Source organism: Metopolophium dirhodum, chromosome 5, assembly GCF_019925205.1.
Source record: "Metopolophium dirhodum isolate CAU chromosome 5, ASM1992520v1, whole genome shotgun sequence".
Taxonomy (NCBI): Eukaryota; Metazoa; Arthropoda; class Insecta; order Hemiptera; family Aphididae; genus Metopolophium; species Metopolophium dirhodum.
This window is the reverse complement of record NC_083564.1, coordinates 17,661,032-17,685,886: the sequence shown is the minus strand read 5'-3', so window position 1 is coordinate 17,685,886 and position 24,855 is coordinate 17,661,032. Positions and strand designations below refer to the sequence as shown.

Genomic DNA, 24,855 nt, shown 5'->3' with positions numbered 1-24,855 from the left:
GTCAAAGTTTTAAATTTATTTTTGATAATGACTAATCTACCCAGGCATTATATTATTATTATTTAACTAGCCATTAGTTAATAATGTCTGAATTCATGACATTTACGGTAACAATATAGACACAAATAGTATTACGTATAGGTACCTCGTAAATTGTCAACGACACGAATTTCGTGTACAGACAACTCTTCCCAAAATTCAACGTCAGGTTCGTAGCGATAAACGTAAACCTTTCAGTGCATAAACAAAATAATGTATAACAGGTGTAAGTACAACTGGACCGTTCGTAAAAATCCTATCTATATAATATACTTAATAATAATATTTATATGCGTCACGTTCTTTGTCTGTGTGACGTTTTACATAATATATTTATGCTACAAACTGTTAATCAATGCATACATCACTTTCAGCGGGCGAATAATACAATTATCATTGTTATAATATACATTATATTATATTGTTTACCTTAAAAACGTTGAAAACCATCTGCAGATTACTCTCGGGCCACATGCCAAGCTGTACTCGATCAAGTTCTGAAACGACACTATCGGCACTCTGTGTATTTGACATAGTTTATATCTTAAACGGCACTATAAAACACATTTCAAATCAGATATTTTGACTTTCGACAGAAGACCTATATCATCCCTTAAAAGACCAATATAATTTTTAAGGCATTATTCGGCTTCTTAAGAAAACCTTCGGAACAATTCAATCCATGATGATTTATAAACGAAACAGACGTGCACATATTATATATTTATATACAACGGTTATATACTTATTTATGTGTAGTATAAATGCCTAAAACATTGGAGATGATCGTTTTAAAAAATGACTGAAAATCTTTCCACGTGTTTATAATAAGTATAAATAATAGATTGACTAGGTAACTAAAATCAGTAAAATTGAATCTTTTGTTCGATATTGTTAAGGCAGTTTCAATTAAAAACGATGCTATAATATTATTATAATGGAGGGTAGCTATAATGAAGGTAGGTACATAACCTATATGTTGGTACATTATGCGCGCATTCGATTAAAATAATTGTATTTGACTTATGCAACCTTATTATCGAGCAGGTACTAATACAGTAACGGTTTAAATTTCGAGTTTAAAATGGCGAGTATGAGGTCAACGAGCTTATAGTGTATTCCGCCCTTTTATGAAGTATATTATATGTGAGTGTTTATTTTATACGATACCTTTGAATTATTAGCTGGTTACTTGAATTATGTGATAACTAAACTTAAAGAAACAGAATAGGTTCATCCCCGCCGTTCCGCCTTATACACACACACACACACACACATCACATGTCGTCACACAATATCTACATGCTTTCCATGGTAGTTCTAGTGTAAACATTTGTGTACTCACCAAGGTAGTAAAGGTGTAGGTAAACATCAATCCGGCGATAAAGCACAATGCCAAGCCGGTGATCACGCCCACCTGCTTAAACGCGTATGGTAGGCACAAGAACCCGAGCCCAATAGAATGGCTAACGAAATATGTGAACGACGAATAGTACCTGTGGAAAAAAAAAAATAACACCGAAAATTTGGGAGGGTAAAAATGTATATGCAATTATACTTATATACAATACGCATTGACGTATGCGTGAGACAATGCAGTGCAAGTAGTCGGTACCCAAGGAATCCAAGTATTTTTTTCAAAATCGGAGTCCAACGCCAATAGGCAAAGGCAATAGTTATAAAAAATATTAAAATGTCTAACTTCATTAGGTATGACAGTATAGGCCATAGGGTAATGCAATACTCTGTATTTACCCTGGCCTGAAAAATCGTTACGATACATGATGAATTTACACTTTTTTTTAACGTACTACGACAAAACTTTGATTTCCTAAGTCTTTGCATACAAATTTTGATTTTATATAGAAAGTAAAGCTATTGTAAGTCATTGCTGTGCAAAATTCAATGAAATTAATTTTAATTTGTTTGTTAAAGGTGTTAGGAAATGATTGTGCCGAGGGTCAAATCTCATTATTGACCGACACAGTGCTTAAGACGTTATAGACAGCACTATACTGTTTATTTTATTGAATTTTAATGATACTTTACAACCCCAGTGTATATTATTAACAATATGCGCCATGGCTATAAAACGATATGACGTGGAACCTTACGTGTCATCCGAAGTGAGGCTTGACGAATCGTAGTTGAGGAAATTCTGCATAATCGGGCTAGACGACGTTTGCGATGTGCATGACAACAGCCCCGATGACAATGCTGATGAAGTCTGAGGTTTGCTGACCATATTCGACTCGATCGATGTATCGTCGCCACTACAGCTCGTATACACGTCTTCATTCGACATTTTCCAACCGACAGAGTAATATGTATTATAGAATATTATAAAGGTTTCACATGTATTCGGAAATTTGCAAATTTTCTGAAACCGTATGTAAACGCTGAACTATAATATTATTATAATATGCACTCGTTTCCTATAGGAACGAAACACCGTCATCTCGAAACCGATGATCATATATTATAGGATTCTTGCACACGAGACATTTTGTGGCCAACTACAATATTATAGGGTCCCGAGAAAATCGCGAAAAATTGATTACACGTGAAAGTTATACATAATGATTAATAATGTGCGTGTTTATATACTAATAAAAATCAAAATGTACATCAATAATTTACATTTTAACTTACCACCTATATTATAACTTGTATAGTAGGATTTCTTAATTTTTATTTGGAAATAATTACAACCTGTTTCAGAGCAAATAAGTCCAGTGTTGAGCAGAGATAAATATAATTTTATCTAGATAACGATAAAGATATCTAAATTTTTTTTTATCTAGATAAATTATCTGGTATTTTTTTTTATATTGGTTTATGGCATTCTCCGTTATCTTGTAGCAATATAGAATAACTTAATAGTATGTTACCGAAAATGTCGATGGTTATTAGTAAATACTACCTACTTAATAAATTACTTGATTGTCTACCTATAAATTATAATAAATAAAAGCCGTTTAATAAATTCAATTATCTGGATAAATTCATCTAGATAACGGTGATTTTTATCTTAGATAACTGTGTAAATTAATAATCTCTATTTATCTTGATAAGATAAAAGATAAAAGAATATTTATCTAGATAAACTCAACACTGCAAACAACTATACCTAAATTATCCTGAAACAAAGTTTCATAACATTACTCTGCAATTATACCACTTGAAACAATATAATTTTCACTTCGTGCAGAGCTGAATATTGTAATAAAATATAATATATTGTTTAAACAATGTAGTATTATAATCAAATTAAATATTCATTAATATTGAAATATTAAAATACAAATCATGCGTTATTAAAAAAATGTATTATTTATATTATTTTTAAACTGGATTCTGGACAAAGAAATGCGCTGAAATGCCATAAATATACATGCACGAATGCAAAATTGAAATATTTCCATTTGCCTCAAAATTCCGAAATATTATGATAAATAAACTCAATACAATTAATTGATAATCGTGTTGTTCAAAAATTAATAAAGCAAACATTTTCAGATACCAGATAATTTCATACTACCAAGTACCAGGAGCAATCATTCTGTATAGCAGGTACCTATTGTTATTGGCTATTGGCATTCCTGCGACTAATTTTGTTAATTATATGGAATAAAAATGGTCAGATCATTAATTTTCTTTGAATAAATTCAATTCAAACAGTGTATAGATTCATAATTGAGTAGGTAATATATTATGCACATAATTGTTGATGGGAAAATGCTATACATACACCTAATAAGTACAATTATTTGTACCAATTTGTGTTTGGGTTTTCATTGGAGGCCACAATTGCCGTATCATCCGCGTAGGAACCGAGTTCAGTAGAAGAAGTTTTAGGGATGTCGTGCGTAAAGATATTGTAGAGAAAAGGAGCAATATCGCTGCCTTCGGGAACTCCAGCTAAGATGTTGAAGTAGTTTGAGTGGCTTGAGTTCTGGCGTACGACGAAAGTACGATCGCTCAAATATAATTTAAGCAATAGGAAGTAAGGTGAAGGCAAAATTTTTTTAAGTTTGAAGAGTATAGGCCATCAAACCATACCCTACCAAACGCTTGTGCGACGTCCTTCTGGCAGCGCAGTAATGTTTTTTCTCTAGATAAACTGAGATAGTGTCTACTACCCTGTGGAGTTGGTGAATGGTAGAGTGATTGGATCTGAATCCAAATTGAGTGTCTGGGATAATTTTTGCCGTAATAGCTAGTGGTATAAGCCTCTTTATAGGATTTTTTCGAATACTTTAGATAATGTTGGGAGTAAGCTTTTAGGGCGATAAGAAGTTACTTTTTCAGGAGGTTTGTTGGGTTTTGGATTTATTATTATCTCTGAAAATTTCCAGGTAAGGGGGAAATAGGATAAACGCAGCATTGCGTTAAATATATAAGAAAGTAATATGATACATTTTTTGGGTAGGTTTTTGGCAGTACGATTTGTGATTCGGTCAAACCCGGGGACTTTTCTGTTATGGAGTTTTTTTATAATAAATTCGATTTAACCAGGACTAGTATGTTTAGCTGGGAGTTAGACGGGTAATGCAGACTCTAAGAAATGTGTGACAATATGGCTTTGAGTGGGATTTAGAGTTATGTCATTTGGAGTGAAGGTTTGGGATAAATATTGGCCAAATAGGTTTGCTTTTTCTATGTCAGAGACCACCCATGAGTTATCTTCTTTACGGAGGGAAGAGGAAGTTGAGACAGTTTTTAGGATTTTTTTTTGTCGTTTTCCAAAGACAAGAGTTATGAGTTGTTAGGTTTTGAATATATTGTTGATAAGTGATGGAGTTGTGATGTTGGAGTGCTTCCCTTAGTTTATTATTTAGTTGGTTGTAAGTGTGTTTGTCGATGGGGCATTTGTGCCCTTGCCACCAGGATCTTGCTTTTCGTTTTTCACGAAGAAGAGATTTTATATGATTTGGAAGAAGGTTATTGGGGTGAATTGTGCTTGGTGTTGTTGCTAAGTGAATGCATTCTTGGATTTCCAAAGTGAGCTTTTGGATAGTGCTATAAATGTCTTCGTTTGATTTTAGCGAAGGGTTGAGTAGTGTACGAGTTTCAATGAGTTGTTGGAAAGTAAGCCAATCTATTTTTCCAAGATTTTGAGGATTTGTGGAGGAGTTTGAACAGGGAATTTCGAGGTCGAGTATGATTGGTGAGTGGTCAGATGACAGATCGTTTGTGTTGGAGATATTAGTAGTGCAGGTATTCTTGCGATGAAGATATCAAGGATATCTGGGTGACGGTTTTGGTGTGTTGGCCAATATGTGGGGTTAGAGGGCGATAATATTTTTATGTTGGAGTTATTTGTTGAGTTATAAAGGATTCTGCCTCTTGGGTTGGTTGCCAGGCAACCCGAAGAAGAGTGTTTGGCATTGAGGTCTCCGGCGACAATGAAGTACTTACCTAGGGATTCGAAGTCATTTATGAAATTGTTAGGGTTAATTGTAGGTCCCGGAGGGCAGTAGATGGAGGAGAAAGACGGATTAAAATGTTTTTTGACAGAAACTTGGATGTTTGTTGCTTGTAGATATGTTTCACTAATAAAAGGAAGAAGGGAGTGAGTTAAATTATTTTTAACTAGGATCACCGAGCCGGCGTGGGCAGTGAAGTCAGGGTGATTACTTTTGTAAACTTTGTATACAAGAATTTTAATAGATTTTGTCGGGGTCAGGTGAGATTTAGAAATCATTGCTATGTCTATGTTATGAATATTGAAGGCTGCCTGAAGTCCAAGTTTATGGGGTGTAATGCCGTTTGCGTTCCATGTGAGTAATCTACGTTTAAAGTTAGTTTCTATTGTTGGTACTTAATTTATTTATTAGTGAGGTAAGAAGGGTTATTAAGGGATTAAGAAGTGTTATGAGGGGAGAGATTAGAGTTTTAAACTCGGATATGGAAGTTGTAAGTTGGTTTGTAAATAGTTGATCGGAGGGTGGGTCGTTTGTGTGGCTTGATTTTAACTTATTTGATTTATTACCTTTAACCACTTGTGAGAATGATAAGTGCTGGGTGTCGCTGGGTTCATTTAGAGAACTTTCGGGAGCGTTGACCAGATGTGATGCTCCTGGAGGAGGTTAGCTGTTGGGTTGGGCTTGAGGTGTGTCGGAGTTTTTTGTAGTCGGTCTTGAGATGGTGATCGGTTGTTGTTTTTTACGGAAACGTTGGAGGTCTTTGTGGACAGTGCATCCTCTGTAGTTTGCCGGGTGGGCCTTGCTGCAAAGTGCTCATTTTGCAGGTAGGTCCTTGGATTTGGAGCATTGGTCCGAGGTATGGTTTTTACCACATTGGACGCATTTAGGCAGATGATTGCAATATGATTTAGTGTGGCCGTACTGGCGTACTGTTGACATCGATGGCATTGGACTAGATCTCATCTGATGTGTGGGGCTTCGAATTTGACTTCAGTGAAACATATATTATTTATCTTGAAGATGTCTTGGTTGTTTGGAGATGGGTTTAGGTCTACAAAGAATAGTGGAAGGGGTTCTTTTGATTGAGATTGTAGGATGTTAGTGACTTTTTTACCATAAAACCATGTTTTTCAATTTTATCTTTAATGTAATCAGTAGGGATTGTATGATGCAGATTCCTAATAACGACTCTGTACGATTTTTCTTCGTGTGTCTGGTACGTGTGGTATTCAAGTTTGTTCTCGTTGAACAATGCTATAACGGCACGGTAAGAACTGGCTGAGTGAAGGTTTATTTTTATATTTTTTGAGTTAGACTTGCAAAGGAAGCCCTCGGTTTTCGTTATTTGTTCTTAGTTTTTACACAGAGTGATGAAATTAATCGGAGATGTTAAGAAAATTGGTGGTGGAGGTGACTCTTTGATTTCTGTGTTAATTTCTATATCCATGTTTTCTTCGTCGGTGTTGAGTAGGGAATAACGATTTAGTGAGGAGAAATTTGGCAACTCGTTAGTTTCTTTTGTGCGAGGCGAAGTAGTGTTATTAGGTGACCTTGTGCGTTTGTTGTTGTCAACAATATTCCATTCTTGGTCATTATCTGGAGTGGCAGGTGTAGAAGTTACGTCATGCGTCTTATGAGAGATAGTTTTTGTGATAACTAACGGAGTTCATTTTTTTGTTTTTGAATTTATTTGTCTCTGAGTTGTTTCGTTGCATGGTGCAGCAGTTGATACGTTGCAGGTTGCGGCCTACAGCTGATTTATCTACGGTGGTTGAGGATTATGTTGTGTTTTTGTTTAAACGTGCGGAATATACGGAAAACGTTAGTAATTATACTGAATAATACGGTTCGACTTAGTAGGTACTCATTGATTTAATGACGCGATAAGCGAAGGGCGATAGTGTACGTGCACGACGGTCAACGGACGTGTTCTACAGACGACTTGCCGTGCGGAACTGATTTATTATACCTAAATAATTATTTATACGTACTAAGTTCACTCTTAGTTGATAAATTTTTAAATTTTTTACAGAAAAATTGTACAGAAAAAAAATAGATTGAATTATCACGTTCAAATTGAACCGTATTTTCATATTGTATAAGTAAGCTTATAATTTTAATTTATAACTCCAGGAATATAGATTGTGACATATATGTTTTAATATTTTATTTTCAAAAAGTCTAATCTTTATTTAAAACTAAACAATTATTCCTTAATAGATGTTATAGTATAGGTGCTTTTGTTTTACACGTCTATATTAAGTTGTGTTATGAAAACAGTTTTTCGATTTCGTTATATTAAATTACTACACTGAAAAACAAATCACAATATAAATATAGTTAATATTATGGTTTATAATTTAATATATATATATATATATAATATATTTATAATAATTAAACAATAAATATGTTGACCAATTTCAAAAATAAATGTATATTGCATTCAAAGATATAAGTGGTTAAAATGTAAGTTAGAATCAAGCTCAGAAATAGCTAGTCATTACATAATATATATTATATAAGTGAACTTGTGTTATTTAATCAAAGAACATTTGAACTTAAAATGCTTATAAATAAAAATAATCAACTGTTATTGTAAAAATATATCAGGAGCCTTGTATTAAATTTTCACACTTTTTGGCCCAACAAATAAAAATTTATTGATATTCATAGAAAAAAAATTAAAAAAAGGTGGGTAAGTGGATGTCGCTCTGCTGTACAGTAGGTTACAAGTGGGTCACCGTAATGGATGGTGTTAAATTTGAATTCAATGATATAATATCATTGTATAAGAAAAACGATTCTGAGTGAAAACGGTCAGTCAGCCTATGATATTACCAAGTATATTTGATGATATTATTGTGAATAAAGTAATTTATATATAACCTATTTACGTGGAGCCTTGTTTTAAATTTTCAATCCTAAGCCATAAAAGTTAAACATTTTATACATTTTTAACTACGAAATAATTAATAAATTATAAATTTGATAAATGTTGTCAACATTTGAACTTTAAATGCTTATAAAAAAAAATCGTGCCTATGTATTTTTAATATTTTTCAACTGCTATTAGAACAATATACCAGGAGCCTTATATTAAATTTTCACGCTTTTTTACCCAACATAAAAATTTTTATTGATATTTATAGAAAAAAAAACTAAAAAAATTGAAAACTGACAATGTCCGTAAACAGCTCAAAAAAAGTCAAAATATTTTCAAAATTTTATGGTGTATAGAAAATGCTAATATAAACATTCAGTGAAATTTTCAAGTATCTACAGTCATTCGTTTTTAATTACAATAAAATAAGAAAATTGTTACATGAGAAATTGAGTGAATGTCAAATGTTGTAAAAACATAAATTTCAGACGCACATAAAAATTTAATTTAAGATTCTTGTAGACATTTTTTTTTGATAAAGGTAGACAAACTTATGAGTAATCTTATATTACATTTTCAAATCTTAGATTTAAAAATAAAAATTTTTATGAATTCTCAATAAAAAAAAACACACATCATTGTAAAATCAATACATTCATCGCTTCGCTCAGAGTCTAAAATTAAAATTTTAAATTGTCCGTAAACAGCTCAAAACGATTTAAAAATATTTTAAAAATTTTATCGAGTATAGGAATTGATATAATATACATTCAATGAAATTTGCATGTATTTACAGTAATTTATTTTTGAATTACAACAAAATATAAGAAAATCGTTACATGATGAGAAATCGAGTGAATATCCATTGTTGTAATAATATGAACTTCTAACGCTCATAAAAATTTAATTTAATTTGCTTGTAGACATTTTTTTTTTTTTTGATAAAGTTAGACAAATTTATGAGAAATCTTGTATTACTTTTTAAAAAGCATCATTTTTAGAAATTATATTTCAAAATAATTTGCACATTTTCGACATTCTTACGAAATTTGTCAAGATTTGAACTTTAAATTTATAGAAAAAAAACTAAAAGACTTGGTAACTGAAAATGTCCGTAAACAGTACAATACAAATCAAAATATTTTATGGTTTAAAGAAAATACTGATATTAACATTCAGTGAACATTTCATGTTTATACGGTCATTTGTTTTAGAGTTACACCAAAAACCAAAATCGAGTTTGTCAAAAAATTATCGTTTCTCCTTAATTTTTATGTTCTTACCCTGCGCTTTTGAAAACAATTTCAAATTCTGACCTTCCGAATGCACCAACTAGATTCACTTTCCCATCAAACAAGATACTGTTGAAGAAAGTCGAAGCAGTTTCAATGCCCCAAACCGTGATGACAGATACAAAAAAAAAACACACACACATCACTGTAAAATCAATACAGTCATCGCTCCGCTCAGAATCTAAAAGTACATATAATCAAACTTACAAGAAATTTTCGAATACAATTTGTTATACTTATATGTGGCTGAAGATAACTATTACAAACTACTATAGTCTGTAAGCTATTAAATATTAAAAACACTCTCCTGCATTCTGCAGTACAATTTACCATTTTTATTATATGTATACGGCCCTCTTAATGTACCTACTGACAGTGCGATGTTATACTAACACCAAAGCCCACAAGAAATGTTTAGTTTAGGCACAGAAAAATTGGTTTTGATATTCGATGACAAACGCGTATTATCATATAATATAAAATGTGACTCTCATTCGTTTATTATACTCCGATTGTCAGCTGATAAATAATGTTAGTCGATCATTATCGGAAATTCAAAACAACAATCGTGTTTCTGTTTAAAAATTTAAACAATATGAAAGCTAATTGGTGAATAACTACAATTTGTAAACAATTATTTAATACAATTTACTATATATATATATATATATCTATATAAATATATACCTATAATATTGGTTAAATTTTTTTTTTGGATGTGCACTACTTCATTAAAAACCCACGAGCCACTAACCTAACCACTATTGTCAATAATGTCAAGTAGGTTGTAGGTACCTATTAAAACTTATTTATTAAATATTTTCATCACAGTCTATTAATAAGCACACAGGTACTGAGGTACTATACAATATTATTATAATATCTATATTTTATATTGCATATTGTAAACCCTAGCCCTATATTATATTTGAGTATCGCTCGATTACTTATGACTTATGAGCCGGATAAAAAGTGGCTATAACACCACCACCCGGTATCAAACCGGTAATAATATATCCAAGCATATGGTAAGGTATGTTACCATGATGGAAATTATCAATCTGTAATTATATTATTATATTTTTTAAATTGATAATTAATGTATACTTACCTATAAGTTGGAACAAGTATACTAATATACTATCATTATGTAGCGATCACAACGACACAACGTCGACATCCTTATAAGTTATAATATCTTTTATTCTTCTCTATGGTCGACGACACTCGACATCCAACGACTCAAGTATCCAACAACTATAGGGTCGACGTAAGCCGGACAGCGCTTCATAACGGAAAATTCCATTTTTCGCTCACCGATTTTATGCGGCCAATGAAAAATCTATTGTATATTTTATATATGTATAATTAATGCACGACAATGAAAGTTGAAAGTGTGGCAACCCTGCATTGATGTGTTACCGATGTCCATCGTTGGGGAGCAACCATATTTTTTATGTTATACTCATTTATCAACCACGGTTGGGGGAGTCACCTTATCAAATCCCGTTGGCCGATTTATTTCTGTGATCGTATTTTACGTTTTAATTTTTTGCTGTTTTCTGATTAGTGATTTCTGTGCAGTGTGCGTATTACTATAGTCAAACACTTTAAACGAAACTTTATAGTACCTATTACATTTTGGATTGTTTAATATTCAAACATAATCGTTTAGACGACTTATCGTCTACTGAACATGTCTGGCAGATTGCCAGAAGGACGCAAAACCGATGGCAGATTTAGGTGAGTAGGTAAATAATATTGTATACAAATCGACGCTTTTATGGTGTCTTGGCATCGATGGTTGGGTGCTCGGAAAGCTCGACTGAACTTAACTGTAGTTGGTTAGGCCAACTTATCATCTACCACTAACGTGCTTCCTGTTTTCATTCAATCACGATTATATCGAAATATTGTTTCTTAAAATAATATATTCATATGTCGTACCCACATTTCAAACATGATGATTATTGGATTGTGCGTATTCGTTTCTTTTTTTTTCGGTTTCACTACGCGTTTCTCGACGGCTATAGGACAGGAATTCTCATCTATAATGTACATTAAAATATATACTGGGTACCTACTGTACAGTAGCGTATCTAGGATTTTTGCAAGTGGGGATATACAATTTTTAACGGACATTCAGTATACACATATTATATTCATATTATTATATAAATTTTATATCGTGTACAAAATTTGGTCTTCATGGGGGTATGACCCCCCCCCCTCCTCCCCCGTAGATACGCCACTGACTGGAACCTGCAACCGATGGAAGCGAGTGCAATATTACAAGTGTTACTGCTCGAACTGGCAATGTTACGAGAGGTCCGTATAGGAGTGTATTTAGGATCTAGAGTTTTCCGATCGGAGACGGAAAGTATCGTCAGCGACTTGTCATGCTTAACTGGCAATGTCAGTTGTTACACGTTAGGCAGTGGCGTAGCCAAGAATTTTGTATGGGGGAGGGGCTATAGGGTTTTTGTAAAATCATTTTCTTAATATAATATAAGCTAAAATAAACACGGTCAATTGTGAGAGGGCTATCATAGTACCCTTAGCCCCCCCCCCCCCCCGAAAACTACACAATTTACGTTAGGCATCTTTGTGAAAAATATACATGACTAGCTGAGCGAGGCTTATAGATATATTATAATATATTATCTGTACCAACAACGTTGGCAGCGGTAAATCTGACTCATTATATAGTATACAAAAAGAACTGTCTTTTGGAATAACTTTTGTTCTAATCAATATTTTTAATTTTTTTTTTAATATTTAATTTGTAGCTATTTATGTTACACGTGTAAAAAAAAATATATTAATTTTTTAATACTGAAAATAAAAATTTCAAAATTGATTTAAATTTTTTTGAATAAATTTAAAATAACCAATTTGTGAATTTGATTATAAGAAGGGTTTGGGTGGTAAAAACATTCATCTACGTCAAGTAGTTTATTTTTTAGAATTTTTTAAAAAATCAATATTTTTTTTGATTAAATTAATTTAGAACGCAATTACTTTTTTAAAAATATTATTTTTGGAAATTTGCTAACATGGGTATATTTCTTTAACTATTTACTAATCAAATCATTTTATCAATTTTTGTCATACGTTGAAGTAGCATCAATTTAATATTTTGGTCAGTTCTTTCTGTTACACTTTGTATAGCTACTATGCTATACTAAACTATTAAAATACTATAGTATTAGTAAGTCATTATAAAGAACTAAATACTCATGGTTATTATTACCCGACATCATACCACCCAGCGGCATACCATCGATCAGTGTTATCATGTCTTTACGCGCCACTCACCCAAGGTTTTTAGATTATAGCTAACCCACGGACAAGGTGTATTGATATATCAATACACCTTGCCCTCGGACTAAGATATCTTAGGCCGTGAGCTAACCATAGATAATAAAAGAATGGATAGGCCATGACATCTTATCACACGTGCATGAACGTTACAAGGGGCCTCATAATAAAATAATAATAAAACCCCTTGCTAGAGTGAGAAGCACCATATTAGAGCAGTCTGTCTCTCATCCACATTCCGGCACGTAAACCCCACGTACATTAATATAGGAATGGCCTATCCATTCTTTTATTATCTATGGAGCTAACCTAACTTACCTAACCTATAATCTAAAAACCTTGCCGCGCACCGAAGCTACCGACTATAATGTAAGACGCGATTATCACAATAAATTATAAACTTTCAAAGGCCATAGATTCGAAACCAAGTCCGACCGCCAAATTCTTACTACATCATCGTTTTCTGTATACCCAACTACGAATTAAAAAAAAAAAGTGTCCTGATAATTTTTGCATGTGAATTTTGTACAAATCTTCAGATAGGTATTCAATTTTAAATTGCTACATTTTTCTATAAATGAATTATTCAAATAAGAAATAGAAATACTCAGTATTTGTACGAGCCACAAAATATATTAAATAATATTAATTTGTAATCTTAATTTATAGGTAGGTACTACAAACAACAAATTAATAAAAATCCTTAGTTATTTTCCATCACTGTTAATATTAAATTTCAAAATTTCAGATTGTGAACATGAACGAACTTCAAGACCTAGTACTAGTGAAGGCGGTGGTGATCGATACTCAGATCGTCGTGGTTTTAATAAAAAGGTGACATTTAAAGCAAACAACCGTGGAGATAATCATTTTCATAAAAGTTGGGATGGTACAAATGACTTGGCTTGTGATCAACCGAAAAGTGAAATTCGACGGTATATATTCAATTTTTGTTAGTTGTTACCATTTCTAAAATTAAATAATATATCCATAAATGTGGACATTTAATAGATCTTTTCCTAGAAGAAATCATCGCCCTTGTGGTCGTGGTAAATACAAAAACTTATCTTGGTCTTTAAAAGAAAGTAGTACTGGATGGTATTCAGTATTTGTAAGTTCTAATCTTTAATATATCCATTGTACATGTTTAAATTATAATTATTCTGGTTTTAAGGTGCCAAATGTTGAAGATAGTGATGAAGTCTTAAAAATAATAAAAACTTATATCACACCGGTTGTGTTTTATCCATATAATGTATGCTATTTCTATGCCATTTGTATACCTACTTTTAGAATTTATTAATATAATTAATATTTATTTTACAGAAGCAATATTTTGATAATGCATTAAGATTTCTTGTTGATGATAATAAAGTTGCTAAAGTATTGCACAACGCTAGTTATAAGATAACACAAAGAGATGATCAAAAAGTAAGTTGACATTATGCATTTGTAGACATATGATAGAGTTTTTTAATTTATTTTAACATGAATATTTGTATTTAGTTAACTTTAAAAGTGTCATCATATTTGCCTCCACATGGTCCTACATCATTGACACCAGTATCTAGTGAAGTAAAAGAGAAAATGGTAAAGGCCATGGCGACTCGTTATAATCCTAGTGACAAGAGTTTGGATTTGTCAAAATTGTATGCATGTCCACGTAAGTAAAAGTTTATTTTATATTAAGTTAATAATAGTTTAAAAGAAATATGGAAATACATTTTTATTTTTGTTATAGTTTTTACCAATGAACAAATGTTTGTACCATTAAATCGACCAGCAGTTCTTTTGGCAGCGCTCAACATAGCTGCTCAACATACCAAACATGACTTGTATGGCTTGAGTCTTGAAAACAATCACATATACTTAGGTGAAGGTCTTAAATGGATACGTAGGTTGTTCCCTGAACTGAAAGTATTGAATTTGGCTAGTAACAAAGTAATGTGTTCTTAATTTTTAGTTTAAAAGACCAATATACTCTAAAATAATTTGTATTGCAGTTATCTGATTTAAAAGTGCTAAAGTGTCTCTCAGGTTACACTATTGAAGGGCTGAACTTGTCTAGAAATCCTGTGTGTAACACAAAGGACAAAGAGCGTTACAGGCGGTATGCATATTTTTTTATGCTCCAATTTTAACACCACTTAACCTAATATATTCATACTATACATGTTTTAGGGATATACAAAAATTTTTTCCTATGCTAAACAAGTTGGTAAGTGTCATCCATTTTATCTTATTCTATTTGTACACTAAGTGATAGCGAGGAACATCAAGCCCGATGTTTAGTTCTAGCGTTAACAATATCATGATTATTTTTAGTGTACCCTAAACCTCTAAGGTAAGATGTCTATAACTCTAAAGTAAGTACATCATCTTACCTGGTTTAAATTTCAAATTAAAATTACATCATGAGTTTTGCAATGGCTATGATAAACATAAGTTTGATTCAGTTATATTAAAATAAAAAATTTCAAATTGAGACATAATTGATGATTGATAAAACGTGAACCTTATACACATTATAACATAACTATAATAGCATGTATTTTATTTACGCGTAATAGTAGTTTTATTGTCGAATAGTGATATATTTTATTATAGTTTATGCATTTAGCTAAACAAAAAATTAAGTTTTTCCTTATGTCTGTTGGATGAAAGATGTAGCTATAATAATAATAAATATTACAACTTGATTGCATTAAAAATAATATTTAGAATTTCGATTTATTACCTTACCATAATCTAATTTAGTACTTGAAAACAGGTAAAATATAAATAAATATTTGATGAACAAACGTTTCAAGTTTTAAATACTGTTTATATTTATTAATTTGAGATGATGTTTAGGATGTAATGCAATGATATTTAATTGTTTTCAGGATAACTCAGAAGTGCCGTCTCGGTACAGTGCAATTGTTGAATCCAAGTTCAAAATGCCAGTTAACTTGGGCAATAGTTACCCAATACCAAAAAGCCATAATCCTGAATTGCCAAATCCAGTTATGACTATGGTAGAATCATTTCTCACACAATACTATGAACGATACGATAACCAAGTGTCTAGACAAATGGTTTCAGAAGCTTACAGTGAAAATGCCACATTTACATTATCCAGTTGTTTTCTACCTAAAAAGTAGGTATATAATATGAATAACCAAGAAACAAAATTCAGTTAACTAATTGTAATTGTGTTTAATTTTAGTAATAAAGGTAGTTTATCGCTGTACCTACCTGAAAGTAGAAATTTTTTGAAGTCTAAGCAAAAAAATCAACCAAGACATTGTTTGTTACATAGAGGCAAGGAAAACATAATAGACTTTTTAGGAAAGTTACCTAAAACCAAGCATGATCTTGGCTCATTCATAGTTGATGTTCCATTGGCAACTGTGAGTATCTTATTTTATTTTAAGAGGATGTCAGGGCAATATTTGTTTTCTCTCAGAACTACGCACAACATAGATAAAATGCTTTCACCTAAAATAGTTTTTTTATGATTTTTGAGCTATCTTAGAGTAAAATCATCTATTACAAAAATGATGAAGGATACAATTTGAGGGTATGACATATTGACATATTGGTTTTATATTTCATTATTATTTGACTTTCAAAATAAAAAAAAAAAATTATAAATTTAAATGTTCTTTAAATTGTTATTGGGACAATAGTTAGGAAAATTAATACCCTCAAAACAATTAATCTCTGTCGTTTTTATAATAGGTGGTTTTACTCTAAGATTAGTCAAAAACATAAAAAAAAAATGATTTTGCGTAAATGCGTTTTGTCTATGTTGCGCGTAGGCCAGATAGAGAAAACAAACAGTGCGCTGACATCATCCTCATATATACACAGGCAAGGCCCTTTAAACAGATATTATCAAAATATGACAATAAATTAATAGTATACCTTACTTAATGTAATATAACATAAAAATAATTGGATTAAAAACAAATGTTATCTTGTTATTTAAATAACTTTTTTTTTTTTTAGGCCATATTGGTTCAGATTGTCCTAAATGGTGTTTTTGTTGAAGACTTTAAAGAAACCAACTATAAGCATATATGCCGATCATTCTGTAGAACATTCTGTATAGTGCCGGTCGGAAATGGTTGGAGTATAATTAGTGATATGTTGTTTATAACAACAATCACCGAAGATTTATTAGTAGTAAGTGAATTTTTGTTTTGTTTCATCTTTTAAGTAGGTATATGTTTCTATAGAAATATTTTGCATTACAGGAGACTTCAAAACGATTCTATGTTTTCAAACCAAAAAGAAATAATTTAAATAGCAACAGTAACCAAAATTTAACAATGTTTATAGAAGATATAGATGAAACGGAATCATCGCCGTTCCATCAACAGCAACCCATGTTTTCATTTTATCAGCCTTCACTAGTGAAGGCTCCTATAAATCGACAGCAGCCATCATCTTCTTGTCTAGGGGACATGCAGACATCTACTCCACAGATCCAACATATGGCGCCTGGAGCATCTGTAAATTTCCAACCTGATTTTCCGCAGCAATCAACTGCTTCATTTTCTATGCTCAACGCAACAACGGTTTCGACTACAGCGTTTACCACTATAAATCAATCGTCAACTGAAGTGCCTGTACATTTGATCATTGATGCAAATGAAAATCCCCATAAGTTGACTATGATTAAGAGTTTTTCAAATGAGTCTGGTATGAATAATGAATGGGCTGAAAAGTAAGTCATTATCTATGTTTAGGTCTTGTTTATCATATTATTGAAAATGGAATTATTGTTATTACTTATTTTTTGGTTACGATTTGAGAAGAATGGAACATTTTTTCATCTGATATTTATAATTTTATGACAATATTATTAAACTCACCTTAAAAACTGTTTTCCAAATTGTTTAGCCCACCAGTCAACTTTATTGTGATTTTAATATATTATTTATTAACTATTTTTTACAGATGTTTAGAAGAAAATGGCTGGGATTATGTTAAAGCGGCTTCATGTTTTTTAGACATGAGATCTAATATTCCAAGTGTGGCTTTCATAAATCAAAGCGTCTATAACAAAACATAATGAGTGCTACTTTAATTTTCATGATAATGTGGACATTTTTTTTTATAACTGTTTTGGTTAATTTCTCAGTTGTGTTTATAATGTTAATTACAATATGTAAACTTTTTTTTATAATCAATATTTATTTATTTTTGTTATTGTTAATTAAGAATTTTGATCTATGCAAATAAAATTATAAAAAAAAACTGTGACTTTGGTGAAAAAAAAATAACATAAAATAACATACCTACATATTTTGTTATTATTATAATAGTCTATCATGATATACATAGTCTATATATAATGACTTATAACAATATTATAAAACACTTATTCACATTGTATGGCATTGAACTGAACGAATATCATTTAGTCTGAGTATTATCTTTTTTATTTTTAAATAATATACGTAAAGACCACATTTTCAAATTCTTGAGATGTTTTGTATTACTTAAAGAATGCTCTGGAGTGATACAAACTTATGAATTTTAATTGAAACCCTCCCCTTTTTACTGTAAATTATTTAGTGTATACATTTTTTTTTTAAATTTTAATATACCAGCTGGTTCTAAATTTGAACAAGTAATTTTTCAGTTATTAAAATGTTTATAATTTTTTATTTATTTTCATCATAAATGTTGATTATGCCCGTAAGGCAAATAGTACAGATAAAAGAATATCAAGAATACATAGAGTAAAATAGAACTTAGTTTTAAAATATATATTTTACAAATGAAATAGTTCCAAATACACTATAAACATAAGTTAATTATAAATATAATATGTATACAGTATTATGAATTAAAAGGTTATACAACATATAGACCATAATAATGTTGAAGAATCATGTAAAAAATCAAAACTATAATTTTATTTAGGTACATAGTTTCAGCATGCGATTGACCGACAAATTTCCATTACAGTTCTATGAGTGAGTGAGCATTTATGACATAGGATAAGGACAGAGAGACACTTGAGAAATTTTTTTAGGTATTCAATTAAAGTGTGGTTGACATAAATCCAGCACCCCCACAAATAATTTAACCCAAATGGCGCCTATGTGCATACCTACTCAACGGCGTGGAATACACTCGTGTAGGTACTCGACACCTACTGTACATCAGAGCGGTTACCTATTTTATCCCTTTTTTACCACCTGGTTTGGCATTTGGAACGAAGCCCATTCAAAGTCGGTTCTTAATATTTTAAAGCAGTGGACATTAAAAAATTATCATTGGGCAACATTAAAAAAAAATTTCACGCTGACTATCAAAATCAACATATTATGAGCTTATATAAAACTTTTCAGTATTAAATATTATAGAAAACATGATCTATATCTAACAATACCATCAAAACTCACAACACATAAATAATTACAAATAATTTATGAGTTAGGTAAATTAATTTAGTAACTTATGACTTATGAGTTAATTTATTTTATTGTCACGTTAACTTAATTTTATTCCTAAACCACAGATTGAAATATATTAAATTTTGTAAAATGAATTTTAAAAAAAAAAGGAATTAATAATCCAAAATACTAAATATTATATTAATTAATAAATAATAATTTATATCTAATAATAGTTATTATATTTAATATTCACAGAGTATTAAAAATTTATAATATTACACCCATTGATTATAAATACTATTTTTGCTATTTTTTTTTATAGTATGTTTTTAAACCAATGGTAATAGTGTAATACGTTATACGCATCATATTATGCAAGTACATATATATATCATTTAGTATTATTGTATTTGTAATATATTATAATTATTGAAAATAGGTACTGTATTTAGTACAGTTAAGTCAAAGTATAAAATATAAGATTTTAAATTATTTTATACTTACCAACTTACCGAAAGACGAAAGTCGTCCTAATATTGTATGACGTATTACCTTGAACGCTTGAACAACTGTTTAAAGGTTCTAAGTAAAATAATTTTTTAGCTAATATCTTGTCGCATCACAGTATAAAGAGTAAATAGTATAAAGAGTTTTTTTCTATAACTGTCAGTAAAATATTTAGTTATTTTGCTGTAATTTAAAAAAATTATTTGTGGGTACTTGACATTTTTAAAGTATATAATTATATTTTATCGGTAAACACAATGTCATTTTAAATTAATTTAACCCAGTATAGTACTAATGCCTATTAGTAAAATAAATTACTTTAATCACAATAATATCATTAAATATAATTAGTACTATTATTGGCTGACAGACTATCTTCGCTCAGAATCTTTTTTCGTATACCTACAATTATTTTTATGAATAAAAAGTTATTGGGACATGGAAAATGTAGTTTATTAACAGGACAACTGGTACACCTACTTAAAAACATATTGTTAAGTCTTATAATAACATGTGAAAATAATTGTATGCAAGATGCAAATATAGTTATGTTGTACTACAAAATATTGAAGACAGAAAAAATTTTAAAAGAGAAAATCACAAAGTAACATTTTTCAAACTTTTTATATAATACTTTTATTTAAATAAACAAATCAAATAGTTACAAAAGTCTACCTCTGCAATTTCTTGCCCCGCAATAGCACTGAAGTTTTTTATTTTTCACGCATCCTACAGTATAATTATAATCCCATGCTAGTTCGGTTCCTGCTGGAATATTTGATAGCGCAAAGTACGCCACCCATGGAAATCTGAGGTCATGTGTATCAACAAAAACATTTTGAATAAATATATTAGGGTCACAGGAATGATTAAAATAGCGACCTATGTTTCCACTGATTTTAGAATCTAATGTGTAGGCGCCACAGTCTTTATCTAGGAACCTTCGCAAAGATTTACTTTCATTTTGATCTTTTTGTTGAGTATTTAACTTGGAAAGTTCATGTTCACCATCAATTTTTGTATTTGTATGTTGTAAATTCCTTAACGACATTTTAGATACAAACATTTTATTCATTTTATTCCGCATTGCCCAATTAGGATCATCAGATGCATCATCAGATGATGAAGTAGACAACTCTTCATAATCAGATGAACTAGTATTATGTTCACTTTCGTCTTCAGGCTGGACTACATAACTTTCATATCCATCTTTGGCCTCTTCAACTGTCTCGATAAAATCCAATTCTGCCATAAACTGGCCCCAGTTTAAACAATCATTTTTTAAATCATTTTCGGTATCATCGTCTGTGCGAACCACCCCAAGATATGTACAAACAAAACTTCCTTTGGGAATATCAGCAAGCGTTCTCACCCCCCATCCTTTATTTTCAGTTAAAAACAATTGCAGTGATGTCTTCAGTGGTTCTTGAACAACTCGATTTAAACAAGTTTTATTACATTTACAACTGGCATTACATTCATAAATACCAGTGATTACTCGTTCGTGTAGCCGTTTGAAACTGTAGCCAATGTCATCATGGTCTTTGAAATAATTGGGATAATTTTTTGGACCCTCGTTGGTAAGTTGCCAACAGGAACATTTTTCTTTGTCTTCGCAATTATCAATACAATCGCATCCACATAAAAATTTTGAGTCTGTATTCAAATTAATGTCAGGGGTAGTTTTGCGATTTTTTATATACATTATGGGTTTTGGTACCGAGGCATTCAAACTGTTTACAACGCTTATTGTTTTAAGCTCCATATCGTATGATATGTCGGGTATGCGAATAAACACTTTTGGTACGCTAAACAAAGACAGCGGATCCACCATACAATCAAAATTAAATAAATCTATAGTCATTTGGCTAATATCACACCCTGTCACTTTTAAGTACTTATGCATTCTGTCTTCATTATCTATATTACACCCGCAAGGAGTGGTATATATTACTTTTTTTAATTTAATTTTTTTATCTGTTATTATAGACCTCATAAATCCATTATGTAATGGAATGCTTAAAACATTCATATATTTTGTTTGACTGTAGTCATAGTGAACCCATATTATACACAAATTAGAACATTGATGGGTAATGTAAGGTTTAGGTTTTGGACAGTTTGCCGGTATTTCAATTGATTTAATTACACCACTATTTTCTTGAGTGTTTCGAATGTTGTCACTGTCAGCAATATTAATAGTTTTATCATTTTCAGTCAGGTTTTCTAGTTCAATATATGGCCGATTTAGTAACTTATAAACATCAGTCAAACCACGTACAGGCTTATTTTGATTGTTACTACTTAATTGATTGAATATTGGGCCCAACCTATTTGAGCCACGATACATCCACTCTGTGTGTCCGTTTTTGGTATCAAGGAATTTTAACTGTACTAATGATGCATCTAGGTTTTTCACTTTGGCTGAACCCCATATGTTGTTTAGTTCTGTGCAAACTATTTGTTTTTTATTAAACTTCACCATAGGTCGTTCTGGATATTTTTGGAAATAAACATGGATGAATTCACGAACATTTTCATGTACATCGTCCTTCACATTTCGTGACTGACCACATACAAGGCGAATATTCTTATGGTATACATACTGTGTATATCCATCATCAAAGAATATAAGGTACCTAAGACAAATCAAAAAAGTGTTCTAATATAAGCTGTGATAATTATATATAGTAAGTTATTTGAGAAAATAGTTAAGCTGCTCTTTGTCTGTTTTCAAACAGTATGACAATTGTTTTTAAAAATTACACAATTTTTATTCAAATTATCGTTCATTGTATTAAGTATAGGTAGGATAATTTGACGTTATTTGATATTAAGTAAGATTGTTGTTATTATATTATTTTATTTAAATAACGGGATTACCTACCATCGTCCCAATAATAATAAAACAAATTTATTTGGGCAATATGATAAACCAAATAAAAATAAAAATAAATTAATAACTAATACATATTATAAGTTTCTTTTAAAACAATTGGTGAATGTGTTTAATGTCTTTAAAACATTTTTTTCAGTAAATTGTTGTTTTCTTCAAGTATACCAGTTTTATTAAATTTAGGTTTATAACTTAGGTAATTTTTTTAATGACACAACATTATTATGGATACATATCCAGTATTGAATAGTATAAACATATTATTTATAATAAAAACCGGACAACAGAGACTACATTTCATGACTTCTTATAAATACATGGACAGATATTTTATTTAAAACTTTTTAGTTTTTACTGATGTAATACTCGTATGTAGGTATCTCTATAATTTTAAAATGAAAATTATATAATGGAGTACATAACTTAGTCCTTGGATAACAGATGGATAAATTCACTTAGTTATTAAAACATTTGGAAAAAGGTAAGTTCTAATCCAGATAGGTTTAAAACTTTTTTTTCGAGTTTAGCCATCATCAAGTTTAACAAATGGATTTTTATAAGTAAATGGTAGATACATACCTAATTACTTTTTTGTTCCAAAAACAAAAATTAAATGAGAAAATGATTGTTGAAAAAATGTTCTATACCTAGATATAAAGATTACCTACCTACCTAAATTATTTATTAAAATGTATTAAACATACCTGAAATTGTTGAGGTGTTTTGGTGGTTCTGCTATAACTCCTACATAGAATTTATCCGTCAATTGAATGTTCATATCTTGGAATTTGGCGATCACTCTACTACCTACTGGATACTGTGCGTCCCTTGAAGTATTTATGTACGCTAAATGTTTATAATTCAAAACTGTTTCTTGTCCATCGCCAAATATGATATTAAAATATCTACTAGTTTCACTCACTGCTAATTTAATAGTCGCCTCAACCCACGGATGCAGTAGTGACTGTTTCATTCCATACACTATGTCACCCTGTTTTAATAAGGGTCTTATTAGTTTGACTCTTGCAGGTAAATCATCTGGCAATCCAGGTAACTGTTTAGTTGTTATAATGGCTACTTCATTATCCCAAACTCCACATTGGGCACAGTCATCTACCATACTTATCTCTTCATCAAATTTAAACTTCCTTTGACTATCAAACTTGTATAATTCTTTGTATATTTCTGAGATTCCCTCATCTGCCTCCCGCATTAAATTGTTTATTAATTCATTTCTTTCTTCCAGTTTGGCTTTTTTAGAAATCAAATAGCTTTCGCACAGTTCGTCTTGTTTAGAGAGTAATGGTTCCACAGTATCCTTCAAGATTCGTATCACTGTTGTAGACAATTTAGCTATTTGCGGGTCGGGGTCTTCTGTTGATGGCTTGGTAGCATTGTTTCCGGCATCATCGTCATCAGAGTCTGACAACTCAATAATAGTTCTACGTTTTCTTGGATGTTCGTCGTCGAGTATACATTCTTGGTTTCTAAATCGCCTACGGACACTGTCAAAATATCGGATACTTTTCTGTAAACAGGGCTTACACACCTTGCGATTTGGCATGTACTGAACGGTGTAATAACTGCACGCATCCTTTGGCGCGTCGAACAGCTTTCTATTAGGTTTTGATTTGCAATTATAATTTATGCACTCGTCGTCCATGACGCTATTACAACAATAAGTAAAAAGTTCAAACGACTTTTGTCAAGAAAACAATAAAAAAAGAAAATTCAAAAGAAATAAGAATACGTCGGTCACTTGGAATTCGGTAGTTCGGTAATCGGCACGTGGATAATTGTTGCGTGACTAAATAAATTTGTTAAGTTTAATAAGTTCTGTGGTTGAGAGCCAAAATATGATATGTGCAAAATGCAAAAATGCGATTTTGAGATTATGTATGATAAGTGTTGTTTAAGTTCTATAATAAAATTTATTGTGTCAAAATATGATATCTGTAGCTCTAATATCAAAGAAGTTATAGCAACAACACTATAAAGTATAAATGATATCTTTCACAGGATGAAAAACTATTTTGTGGCATTATATTTCACTTATCAAAATAGATGTATTTTTTTTATTTGGTCAAAA

At 30.9% G+C, this 24,855-nt stretch overlaps 3 protein-coding genes across 3 annotated transcripts; 1 reads left to right on the top strand and 2 right to left on the bottom strand.

Moving 5' to 3' along the window:
- Positions 1 to 464: 464 nt before the first annotated feature.
- On the bottom strand, positions 465 to 2,344 carry LOC132944888 (uncharacterized). The gene is made up of 3 exons (XM_061014421.1): positions 2,154 to 2,344; positions 1,385 to 1,535; positions 465 to 593 (listed from the first exon to the last, which is right to left on the bottom strand). The coding sequence occupies exons 1-3, from the start codon at positions 2,342 to 2,344 to the stop codon at positions 465 to 467; spliced, it is 471 nt and encodes a 156-aa protein (XP_060870404.1).
- Positions 2,345 to 11,174: 8,830 nt separating this feature from the next.
- Positions 11,175 to 18,189, top strand: LOC132945121 (nuclear RNA export factor 1). The gene is made up of 14 exons (XM_061014771.1): positions 11,175 to 11,387; positions 13,714 to 13,900; positions 13,977 to 14,076; positions 14,140 to 14,220; positions 14,292 to 14,396; positions 14,472 to 14,628; positions 14,707 to 14,906; positions 14,969 to 15,075; positions 15,147 to 15,183; positions 15,851 to 16,104; positions 16,174 to 16,357; positions 16,959 to 17,135; positions 17,207 to 17,679; positions 17,913 to 18,189. Exons 1-14 carry the CDS (start codon positions 11,375 to 11,377, stop codon positions 18,025 to 18,027), a joined length of 2,190 nt encoding a protein of 729 aa, XP_060870754.1. The 5' UTR covers positions 11,175 to 11,374; the 3' UTR covers positions 18,028 to 18,189.
- Positions 18,190 to 20,530: 2,341 nt separating this feature from the next.
- On the bottom strand, positions 20,531 to 24,623 carry LOC132944943 (histone-lysine N-methyltransferase SETDB1-B-like). Its single transcript, XM_061014513.1, has 2 exons — positions 23,471 to 24,623; positions 20,531 to 22,509 (listed from the first exon to the last, which is right to left on the bottom strand). The coding sequence occupies exons 1-2, from the start codon at positions 24,427 to 24,429 to the stop codon at positions 20,532 to 20,534; spliced, it is 2,937 nt and encodes a 978-aa protein (XP_060870496.1). The 5' UTR covers positions 24,430 to 24,623; the 3' UTR covers position 20,531.
- Between the last annotated feature and the right edge of the window lie 232 nt (positions 24,624 to 24,855).